The sequence below is a fragment of the Asterias rubens genome, chromosome 7 (genome assembly GCF_902459465.1).
Source record: "Asterias rubens chromosome 7, eAstRub1.3, whole genome shotgun sequence".
Classification (NCBI taxonomy): domain Eukaryota; kingdom Metazoa; phylum Echinodermata; class Asteroidea; order Forcipulatida; family Asteriidae; genus Asterias; species Asterias rubens.
Window position 1 is genome coordinate 17,579,529 of NC_047068.1, and position 12,512 is coordinate 17,592,040.

A 12,512-nucleotide genomic window follows, 5' to 3' on the forward strand; every position below is an offset into this window, starting at 1 on the left:
GCTTCGAAGGAGATGGAAAAGATCGAGAAGTACCAGGACCTGGCAAGGGAACTTCGTAAGATTTGGCAGGTAAAGGTAAAAGTAGTCCCCGTGGTGGTTGGAGCACTTGGCACCATTCCCAAAGCACTGGGGAAACATCTAGATGAAATAGGGACAAATGTGAGGGTAGATCTGTTACAGAAGGCAGCGCTTTTGGGAACAGCGAGGATCCTGAGAAAGACCCTTGAGATCTAAGGCTACGGGACGTAACCCGACTCGAGGAGTTACCGGCACAAAGGAAAATGAGATCTTTCTTTTGCATGCTGTGATAAAATTAAATAATAATAATAATAATAATAATGATAATAATAATAATAATAGTAATAATAAGAAAGTTGTAGAGACCGACCAGGTCAAGATCCTATGGGACTTTAACATTCAGACCGATCATGTTATACAACATAGGCGTCCGGATGTTGTACTATTAGATAAGACGAAGAAGATGTGTCATCTCATTGACATAGCTGTGCCAGGTGATATAAGGGTAGCTTCGAAGGAGATGGAAAAGATCGAGAAGTACCAGGACCTGGCCAGGGAACTTCGTAAGATTTGGCAGGTAAAGGTAAAAGTAGTCCCCGTGGTGGTTGGAGCACTTGGCACCATTTCCAAAGCACTGGGGAAACATCTAGATGAAATAGGGACAAATGTGAGGGTAGATCTGTTACAGAAGGCAGCGCTTTTGGGAACAGCGAGGATCCTGAGAAAGACCCTTGAGATCTAAGGCTACGGGTCGTAACCCGACTCGAGGAGTTACCGGCACAAAGGAAAATGAGATCTTTCTTTTGCATGCTGTGATAAAATGAAATAATAATAATAATAATAATAATAATGATAATAATAATAATAATAGTAATAATAAGAAAGTTGTAGAGACCGACCAGGTCAAGATCCTATGGGACTTTAACATTCAGACCGATCATGTTATACAACATAGGCGTCCGGATGTTGTACTATTAGATAAGACGAAGAAGATGTGTCATCTCATTGACATAGCTGTGCCAGGTGATATAAGGGTAGCTTCGAAGGAGATGGAAAAGATCGAGAAGTACCAGGACCTGGCCAGGGAACTTCGTAAGATTTGGCAGGTAAAGGTAAAAGTAGTCCCCGTGGTGGTTGGAGCACTTGGCACCATTTCCAAAGCACTGGGGAAACATCTAGATGAAATAGGGACAAATGTGAGGGTAGATCTGTTACAGAAGGCAGCGCTTTTGGGAACAGCGAGGATCCTGAGATAGACCCTTGAGATCTAAGGCTATGGGACGTAGCCCGACTCGAGGAGTTACCGGCACAAAGGAAAATGTGATCTTTCTGTTGCATGCTGTGATAAAATGAAATAATAATAATAATAATAATAATAATAACAATAACAAATCTTATAAAGGGCTGGTATCTAGAAAAAAACTATTCACTGCGCTAAAATATGACTTAGGGAAAAATTAATGGTAGGCTTGACTGATGAAGAGGTAAGTTTTGAGATTGGATTTGAATGCTAAAGGGACAGCTCATGCATGTCTCATTGACCATCTTCCTTACGTTTCATCCACACACTTTTGCTTTGCAAAATGTAGAACCAAGAGCCATCAGTCGTAGTTACCAAACAGGATTATAATATGTAACACTTTAATGCACATTTTAAATATTTTTCCAGTGAAACAAGAAAATGCTTCCAAATTTTGCAAATCATTACTTACTTCCGAGATGTCCTGAAGAATGGCATCAATACTGCAGCTGTTGTCAATAATACATAAATTTCCCTCTGCTTGCATCGTTGCATTTGTGTAGCACACACATAAATCTGAACATGGAATGAACACAAGTTTTTCTGATTATGGAGAACTAAGCTTAATCAACATTGAGATGTTTTTAGTTCTTATAACAATTACAGTAAGTGGAAATTAGTTGGAAATAACCAGTCAAATGCAATGGAACCGGTCAATTGCAATGAATACAATCTGTTTTTTGCCGGTTGCCTGCTTTTCAATCAATATTTTGTTTTTATGGGTTTGTTTTAAAGCAGAACAGTAATAAATAGCAATTCATAAATACCTCAGACAGTTTCGCTATTCCTATTGGTGGAGAGCGCGTCACGTGGGTGTGTATAAACCTTTGTTTATGACCAGTAAAAAGTGTTGAAACATGGGCGTGACACGCGAGCTTGCACCTGTTCTTATAAGACAGTTTCTTCATACCTATTGGTCGAGAGCAACGGCTGAAACAGTTGTGCCACATCACGTGATACGCGCAACGCGCACAGCATTCTCTTATAAGGAGTTGTTTACCCGAGGGCAGCGGAGGGCTTTACCATTTCATAGCTGGAGGGGTGTTGTGTTGAAAGAAATCATTGAACAGTTATAATTAATGCATTTATTTTACTTTTTGTCCAAAAAGTGTTGATGTTTTTGACCGAAAAGGTATTTATGAATGGGAATCAAAGTGTGTTGAATCGGTTTTTAACTAGTGGTTTAAACCCGCCGAGACCTGGTTCTTGATAATTTACCTCGACTTCGTCTCGGTAAAATTATCAAGAACCAGGCCTTGTTGGGATTAAACCACTAGTTGAAAACCTGTTCACCACACATTGATTCCCTTATTTACCTAGTATTTTGGTTGGTATTGGTTGTCCAAAGTGTTTTAAAACATTTCCAAGGTCTAACAGAATGGCCTTGCCCTGTCAAAGATGAAATTATAGGCCTATCAAAAAAGTGAACTTACGAACGGTCACAGTGAAGGAGCAAAACGCTGTATTATTCAACACGTCTGAGATATTATACTGGATAACACTAGTAGATCTCACAGAGAAAAATGAGCCTGGCATCGGCTGCGATTCGTTGGCCGGTACGATCGTCACATTTTGATTGGAGAGGTCAAAAGCTTCTGGCAAATTCCACGTTATAAATAAGCCTTGCTGTGTTACAGATGTAACTTGTTGAGTTATATTTGCTGGACAGTAAGTTATGATCGGCGGCGCTTTATCCTCTGTTGGCAAAATAGAAAATTTGTATAACAACTTAAAATAAATAAAAATCCTAACATCTGGGGCCAATTTCATAACGCTGCTTAATGACAAACAAATTTTCGTGCTAAACAACTTTGCTTAAATGTAAGCGTATTCCACAGATTAGCAAGATAACTAGGCAGCCAGCTTGCACCTTCAAAGCAACTTTGCACTGATAAGTATCAATATATATATTTAGTGTTGTTTTAAAAAAATTGTATTTTAGTGGAAAGCGCCTTGAGGCCTGGCATAAGGTGCTATATAAATACTGAAAGATGGAACATGTTCCATCAAACTTGGCTTATATATTTGAATTCAAGAAAATATTCTCACCATTGCACTCATAAACATTTTAATTACTTAGCAGAACACAAACCACCTAGTGGACACTATGTGCCTTCAACGGGATGAGCTGCGTTACAACAATGGGAGATCAACTTGTTTGGAGGGCCATCCTCCGATGCTACGCATCGACTGAATGAATACTAAATTGCAAATGGCCTTTTGCATGCCTAACCTTTTACAAAAAAGAAGAGCCAACTTACCAACTGTCACATTGAATAAGCACTCAACAGCGTTATATGATGGATCTGTGATGAAATAACGAATCATAGAGGTGCTGCCCAGAGAGAAGTTGGAACCTGGGCCTTTAGGACTGTCCAAAATCACTGACACAGATTGTGAGTTGTCCTCACCAATCGGTTCAGCCCACGTGACAGACAATGTTTCAGCTGTTGCAGACGTAATGCATGCAACAATGTTTTCTGGACAGTATAGTAGTTTTGGGTGCTCAAGGTCAACTGTTAAAGTTAAATGACAAAAATGGGAGATGAAAACGTCTTGCTACTACAGTCACCAAGTATTTGTCGCTGCTAAGTTTTGTGCAGTCTTAAAAACTGTAAACAAAAGACAGAGTTGGTATAATATACAAACAATAAAACTTATCCATTTAAACGCTCATTGACTCTGAAGTTCATACCAGCAGAGTACAAAAAATAAAAATCTTAAGAGGTATAGACATTATGTACATACAATTATGTAAAACGAAATTTCTATGAGTTGTGGTGGTTCTGAAAAGAAAAGTTTTTGGGCTTGAACAAAGAATTGACTAAAGCGGGACTGGAACCAACGAGCTCGGATTAACATGCCAGGGCTCTACCAACTGAGCTATCTAGCCCTATATTGGCGGTCCCCCTATTTTGTCAAAGCCATACAACTGTTAACTGTCGTGTAACCAGGGATCACACCCAAATTACGATACAACCTGACAACCAGGGAAATGGCAGCCAGGGGATTACCTTAAGGGGATGCGACTTTTTGTTTCATCAGATATCAATATAAACCAAGGGAAACTGACTGGGTAAATTTAACATTTGAATGGCTTTTGATTGCATGGCACCCTCGAGTTGGTATACAGCCAACATGTTAATCCGGATCATGCCTGTGATTATTTTTCAAAAGACTCAGGAAATTCTGAGTAAAGTGGTCAATACACATTGGTGTTATAGACAAAAGAAAAATAGTATTCTTTATGATGCATAATTAACATCTCATAAATCTTAATAATAACAGCTGTTATATAGCACAATTCCAAAAATGATCATTGCGTTTCACAAACAAATAAAAAACAACATTAGCAATTATAGCACACTAGAATTAATAGTTCTTGAGATTGCGTTAGAAAGCATCAACTGTTGGTTAGGATCATGGTAGTGGTAGTTGGTTCCAGTGAGTTGAAGGGAAAAAAAACGTTGAAAAAAAAAAGCCCGGCCTGTACCGGCCTGTACCGGCCAGTACCTTAATAAAAGAGGAGAAAGGAAAAAAATGGAACCCCCCAAACAAAACGTGAAATGGAAAAGTTAAAACAAGTCTCACATGCCTGATTGGAATTTAAAAAATGTCATAATTAAAATGAATGCTTTCTCTTATCTTTTTTTAAAGATGAAAAAGACTCACCATCACAGCTGGTTCCAATAAACCCATCAGCACAGAAGCATCTTATTTCACTGCCAAAGTGTTCACATGAGCCACTGTTGTTACATGGGTTGGATGCACAAGGGTCGACTAGTTGCAGAGAAGGAAACCAAAGTTAAAATGTAATAGTGGAAATATTGACTGCTATGATGGGCAATTAAAATTATAGGCCCAAGGTGATGTCAAATCCTTGACTATGCCCAAAGCAAAGCTGAGGGAGAGCATAGCCATGGTTTTGACATCACCGAGGGCCTATAATTTTAACTTTGCCCCGATTATTCAGCAGTCAATATTTCTTATGTATGCCGAATAACGATTCTTCTAATCAACAACACTGGCTACGGTGAAAGGTCGATACGGTGAAAGGTCGATCGTGTGCGCCGTGACACATAACACTAGTCGTACATTATACGTCATAGTTGCGTTATTTTCAGGGCAGGTCAGATGTCATCTTGGTAGAAAAAGGGGGCATAGATATTTCCATGACTCCATTTTTAACTAATCAGATTAGAGTATTCTATACAAGAGCTATATAATTACAAATATGGAAGATCGCCAACATAGGATAGATAGCTCGGCTGGTATCGTTCGTGCACCATTTATTTTTGTGATAAATTGACCACTTGTTTTTTTTTATTACAAATGGCAACCCTTGGGATTTTGGAATTTTGCCACTTCCATAAAAGGGTAGCAAATTAAAATAAATAAATTAAGAAATAAATGATTTACTCAGTAACTAATGAACCCAATTAATAAGAATAAAGCTATTGACTTTTCTGTAGTTAAAGGTTATAATGACAAACTTAACAATTATTGTTTTTATTTTTCTAGACGACTCACCTTCGCAGCTTCGTCCATAAAATGCTGAATCACAGAGACAATGGATGATGTTTTGTTCGAAGCTACACGATCCTCCATTCAAACATGGTTTGGATGTGCATGGAGTGACTGTGTGAAAATTATTGTCCAAATTGAATGAAGATAATCATAGACTTTGAGTCTCGGGCACGGCAGCTGTGGCAATTTGCTGATGATGATGATGAATCATAGAGTTATAATTTGGGATATAAACATATATAGTTCAGAATCCTAAACGCAAGTTCGATGAAGTACTACCTTAAACAACAACCATTTACCCTAAATCAGCTTCATTGCTAGGCATTGTGTGAAGATAGTTTTTATACTAACAGGCCTGAAGTTTCCTTTTTGAACATGTTAAAAGGGCAAGAAATGACAATTTCATTTTGCGATAGGGCTGAAATTGTTTAAAATCAATGGGGAACTATTGAAAGGCACTGTAATGAAGGCCAAGACCATGGCCTCATTGGCAAGGCCATGGCCTCATTGGCAAGACCATGGCCTCATTGGCAAGACCATGGCCTCATTGGCAAGACCATGGCCTCATTGGCAAGACCATGGCCTCATTGCCAAGACCATGGCCTCATTGGCAAGACCATGGCCTCATTGCCAAGACCATGGCCTCATTGCCAAGACCATGGCCTCATTGGCAAGACCATGGCCTCATTGGCAAGACCATGGCCTCATTGGCAAGACCATGGCCTCATTGGCAAGACCATGGCCTCATTGGCAAGACCATGGCCTCATTGGCAAGACCATGGCCTCATTGCCAAGACCATGGCCTCATTGGCAAGACCATGGCCTCATTGGCAAGACCATGGCCTCATTGGCAAGACCATGGCCTCATTGGCAAGACCATGGCCTCATTGGCAAGACCATGGCCTCATTGGCAAGACCATGGCCTCATTGGCAAGACCATGGCCTCATTGGCAAGACCATGGCCTCATTGGCAAGACCATGGCCTCATTGGCAAGACCATGGCCTCATTGGCAAGACCATGGCCTCATTGGCAAGACCATGGCCTCATTGGCAAGACCATGGCCTCATTGGCAAGACCATGGCCTCATTGCCAAGACCATGGCCTCATTGGCAAGACCATGGCCTCATTGGCAAGACCATGGCCTCATTGGCAAGACCATGGCCTCATTGCCAAGACCATGGCCTCATTGGCAAGACCATGGCCTCATTGCCAAGACCATGGCCTCATTGCCAAGACCATGGCCTCATTGGCAAGACCATGGCCTCATTGCCAAGACCATGGCCTCATTGGCAAGACCATGGCCTCATTGGCAAGACCATGGCCTCATTGGCAAGACCATGGCCTCATTGGCAAGACCATGGCCTCATTGGCAAGACCATGGCCTCATTGCCAAGACCATGGCCTCATTGGCAAGACCATGGCCTCATTGGCAAGACCATGGCCTCATTGGCAAGACCATGGCCTCATTGCCAAGACCATGGCCTCATTGGCAAGACCATGGCCTCATTGGCATGCATGTAGGTCCAGGCCTGTACAGATACAACAAAGAATTTTCCTAAAAGGTTTTTCAATAACTCAAGGTATTGTTACAATTACTAAATTTCTGACATTATTTCGTCTTACCTGAACACCTCTTTCCACTGTAATCTTCAGCACATTGACAAACAAATTGATAAGGTTCGCTTGCATTCCTACAAGTACCACCGTTTTCACACGGATTTGGCTGGCAGGGTGTGAAGTCCACTGTCAAAAATAAGCAAAAACAAATAATAGGTGGTCTTTTACTAGAGATAAGTTAATAGATGAATTGATTAAAACAAATCCTAGGCGTTATATTTGTTCCTTGGATAAAAGGAGAAGTATTTTATTAAGTACAAGGGCTGACCTACAGGAACACATGGTAGGCTCTAATAAAAATTTTCTGGCCTTTTTTACTTTTCTCCGAGAGCTAAAAAATCGGGAAACAGACTCGATCACATGTACAGGTAAGTCAATATTTTTTTTTTTTTTTTTAATGATATTTTTGACAAAAGAATTGATTTGAGAATGCAATTCTATTTTTTTAAATACACATTCAAGTGAGTGATGTCAAATGTGGACCGAACTAACCTTAGACGAGGGTAATATGAATGTGACAGTAAAGTGGAAATATATTTAGGTGCAGTTTGGAATAGGGATGACCATCACATACATGTAACACTAAAATGAAAGTGGGGAGTTTACCTTGCTCAACAACTATTTCAAAGGAGCAGCTTTCTCGATTGTCATCATCATCCCTGTACACATATTCCACAGTATACATTCCAGTGAGAAAAAGACCCGGATCTTGAGACCTGCTGACTAGATGAACCTGTCCAAAGTTGTCAAACACTGTGGGTGCCGTCCAGTTCAAAAAGATGCTCCGAGTTTCAACGTCTATTTTGTGTATCAGATCCTCAGGGCACAGGACAGTTGGTGGAACTGCATCTATTAAAAGTAATGATGAAAAAGCAATCATTTTAAAATAAATACAGACAGGGCTTGAATTCGAGGCAGAGGCGATTGAAAGACACCAGGTGATGGTGGCAACTCCTGAGGATGAGGCGGCCACGGACGCAAGTCTTTGCCGAATGATGATGATGAGGGCTTGAAATGTACACATGGACCACAGGCCCCTGGCCAGTCATTTCAGCATCGGGCCAGTAAACTCATGATGAAACGCTATTACCTCCCACGATAGCGGTCTACACTGAGAGTGCACCCTCTTGTGGCCATGGACCATGGGCAGATGTTGATGGCACTTAGTACCGGTATTGAAAAGAGAAGACATTCACCCCGGGTGAATTCACCCCGGGTTGGATTGGCTGAATTTGCGCCACAGCACCTTGTAAACCATCACATGGCATTATGTACATGTAAGGCTCTAATGACAGGAAAAACTTAATCTTGAAGCGCCTCATCAAGCAGTACTTAATGAGGGACATGAGTGCTATAGCCACTTTTATTATTATTATTGTTATTTGAAAAGAAACAATTATAGTAAAGCCTCTTGGAACAGTGAAGATTAATTTGATTGCACTAACCTGTCTCACACAGAGTTCCTGTTAATTCAGCTGTGCATTCACACTGGAAAGTATCCAATGACTCTATGCAGATACCTCCATTGAAACAAGGTTCGCTTGCACATACATTGGTATCTAATGCAAAAAGATGGCAACAGATTAATTATTATTCTAGATTAAGACTCCCCAGCGGTTCTGAGGTCGACGACAAGAGCAAGCTAGTCAAATTGTTGGGACAATAAGAACTCACTCCATGGTAGTGAAGTTAATGATGATCTTCTATAATCTACATTGTAAAAGAGTATAGTCCCAGCCGATTTTCTACCTTCCACTTAGGTACAGTTTCAAAGAAGGACTGTTCTTTTTAGAACTGAAAAGTCTCCCGAAAATCTGTACTGCGATAGTAGAATATAAAGCAAGACAGTTCTGTAACGAACAACATTTACCTAGCAAGTAGACACACACATGGTGTTACCGCAAATCAAATAATTATTGATACCTCACCATGCAATGCCTAAATTCCCACAAATATGACAGTTAAAAATAAACAACCGTCTCACTCGGGTTCGCCTTGTGAAACGGAATAGCCATGATTTCATTCTATGATTATATTCTACGACAATGTACTCAAGTGCATTCAATAATATTCACCAACCTGTTATATCTCATGTGATCCCTATTTGACATCTACACTGAAAACCAAACACTAACTGAATACGTGGTCAATGTGGTCAAGTTGTTAGACTGCAGGACTTGCAATCACAAGGTTGTGGGTTCAAATCCAACCAAGCTAACCGCTGATTTCACAATGACTAGATGAAGTATTGTCATCTAGTTACTGAATCACTGTCTTGATTTGTGCAATTCATAATCATATCAACGTTTAAACCAATGTGTATGATGGAGGTTGGCTGTTGCCAGCTTAGTGTTTAGATCCCCTTTATGGGAGTTTGCCAGGTTCCCTTGATGGGAACAAACAAACAAACATGTTGCTCCATTTGAAACGATGCAAGTTATAAAGCATCGTGTGTCATGACCTGGTCTTGAACCCACACCCTGAACCACCAGAATTTGAATTCAATGTGCTAAAGTAGTACTCAGCCATGACACACAACTTATGGTGAGTCTGTTTGCTACAGTGAGGGTATTGAAAAGAAACTTTATAGAGCAATTGTCAACTTACATACTGCGCAGTTTGTACCAGTAAATGGAACCTGACAGAAGCAAGCGTACGATGTTCCCGAACTCAAACACATTCCCCCGTTCAGACAGGGAAAAGTGTCACAGATGCTAACTGTTATTTAGGAAACAAAAGTAAAAACAAACACTTAAAAGTTATGTGGTTTTGTATGATAACTTTGTAGTATGTTTTGTTTAGGCTATCATGTATGTACAACACTCATTTGTTTACCTGTATGGGTATGTTAAGACAGCATACTAAGTTAGATCTTAACCAATTTAACTTAACAATATATATATATATATATATATATAAACTGTACACAGGAACAGTATTAGCGAGTGAACGCTGAATAAATATCCTATCAGTCTCTACTAATACAGAGTTCTCCAGGACAAATGATCAATGGCTACGTCACGAAGCCGTAGGTTTTGAGGGACAGCTGACGAGCATTGAGGTCTTTCCGTAGGATGTCGAGTAAGTTAGTTTTGTGACGGCCACGACGGCCTCTCAGGTGTCCCGATCCAACTACTGCGAACATGAGAGCATTCTGAGCGGGTGAAGAAGATTTGTTGACTGAACAAGCAGCAAGGGAAAGTTGAAAAAGTTTGTTCCCCATGTGTTCAGACAGCACTGAGTTGAACCCGATTTGGTTTATCTTTGGTTTTAAGAGGTCAAAGCAGACTCAGTCCAATTCTCTAACATCCGGTTTATTCACAGATGCTTGTCGTATTCATTGGTCACCGTGTGTTTACAGAAAGATCATGGAGGTCATATGGGTATCTGTTATGAGTTACACCGATGTGGTCTTTTTTATTCTGTAAAACCTGAAGCGGTCTCAAGATAAACCCCCAGCGATGGTCTAACTTTTATGGGTTAAACCTGATTCGATCTAACTTTAGTCAGACACACAGAGTTGAACTTGATTCATAATTCATCGTAGTTAAATATAGGGTCCAACTTTAGGGCCTCATTCATTGATCAGGTTTCTCTTAATAAAAGTTGTGTACAGATGGCCGACTTTTAAACGAGCCGTTCGAGTGAGTACATGACAACGCATGTACGTTGCTAGCCATTGGCCCATCACGGGTTGGCTAAAAAGTGCGCCCTCCAACTAAATCTTCAATGCCATTGATAAAAGTTTCATTTGGAATGGTGATGATTTATTTCATTTCACTAACCTGTGTCACACAGAGTTCCTGTAAAACCAGCTGGACAATGACATCGGAAAGTAATCACTGAATCCATGCAGATACCTCCATTGAAACATGGTTCACTTGCACATACATTGGTATCTATTGCACAAAGATGGAAACAGATTTATTGTTAGTGTTGGTTCAAGATGCTTGTGCGACTATCTGGTTGGAAGCAGGTTGTGGTTGACAGTACCCTCTAGTAGTAAGGGGAAGAGACAAACCTCTCACTCTCCAAAAATGGAACAATCCCGATTTCACCTTGTGATTATATTCTACGACTATATCCTAACATGCATTCAGTATAAATTTGCATAATATTTGTCAAGTATCTCACGCTGGACTCCTGTGAATACTATTTGACAACAACAGAGAAAAGCATCCACTGAACCAAAACATGATCAATCCATTGGCGTGCCGTTGTCGAGCGAAAATAAGCACAGGACTCAAGTTCTTATGTTTCTCCTCAGCAGAGTGTGAGTTTGACTCCTGGTCGTGACACTCGAGTATTATTGCTGCGTCCTGAACAGATGGGACATTAAGCTGTTGGTAACGTGTGTTGTGTAACGCACATGAAAGAACCCAGTGCAATTATTGAAAAGGGAAGATGTTCGCCCCAGAATCCTGGTTTGATTGGCTACATACGTATTGCGTCACAACACCTTGTCAAACATTATATGGTGCTATGTAAAGGAATTGGCTTCATACTTCAAGCTCCACAAACAGGAAAATATTAAAAAGCTGAAGCGCCTTCAGCGTCACCGAGTGAGGGATATGAGCGGTATACAAGGAGCCACTTTTATTATTGTTATTTAAAAAGAAGCAATTATATTAAAGCTTCTTACTCAATTAAACACAAGTAATAATAATAATAATATCAAAGTCTTATATAGCACACGTATCTACTAAACAAGGTACTCAAGGCGCTGAGTATATACAAACTTTCAGAAAGATAGGTTATTGTTGTGATGAATTCTGAGACCCAATTATTTAGCACCTTATAAGGGTTTACAAGGTGCTACGGCGCATTAAGCAGCCACAACCAGGAACACCGGGGCGAACCCCTTCTCTTTTCGATAAGTGCACTGGGTTCTTTTACATGCGTTACACAATGCATGCGACCAACGGCTTTACGTCCCATCCGAAGGACGAAGCAATGGTTAAGTGTCTTGCTCAAGAACACAGGTGTCATAACTGGGTCTCGAACCCCACACCCTATAGACCTTATCGCAAATACCAATGCGCAAGCGCA

At 40.4% G+C, this 12,512-nt stretch overlaps 1 protein-coding gene across 1 annotated transcript in view; it reads right to left on the reverse strand.

Annotated features, from left to right (window-relative positions):
• LOC117292854 overlaps positions 1 to 12,512 on the reverse strand; it is a 31,605-nt gene that overhangs the window by 10,171 nt on the left and 8,922 nt on the right. The window contains exons 7-16 of the mRNA XM_033775024.1: positions 11,249 to 11,362; positions 10,071 to 10,181; positions 8,909 to 9,022; positions 8,070 to 8,312; positions 7,470 to 7,589; positions 5,849 to 5,956; positions 4,991 to 5,098; positions 3,580 to 3,834; positions 2,752 to 3,015; positions 1,731 to 1,834 (exon numbers count right to left, since the gene is read on the reverse strand). Coding sequence (XP_033630915.1) covers positions 1,731 to 1,834; positions 2,752 to 3,015; positions 3,580 to 3,834; positions 4,991 to 5,098; positions 5,849 to 5,956; positions 7,470 to 7,589; positions 8,070 to 8,312; positions 8,909 to 9,022; positions 10,071 to 10,181; positions 11,249 to 11,362 — 1,541 coding nt within the window. The remainder of the gene's footprint in view (positions 1 to 1,730; positions 1,835 to 2,751; positions 3,016 to 3,579; positions 3,835 to 4,990; positions 5,099 to 5,848; positions 5,957 to 7,469; positions 7,590 to 8,069; positions 8,313 to 8,908; positions 9,023 to 10,070; positions 10,182 to 11,248; positions 11,363 to 12,512) is intronic.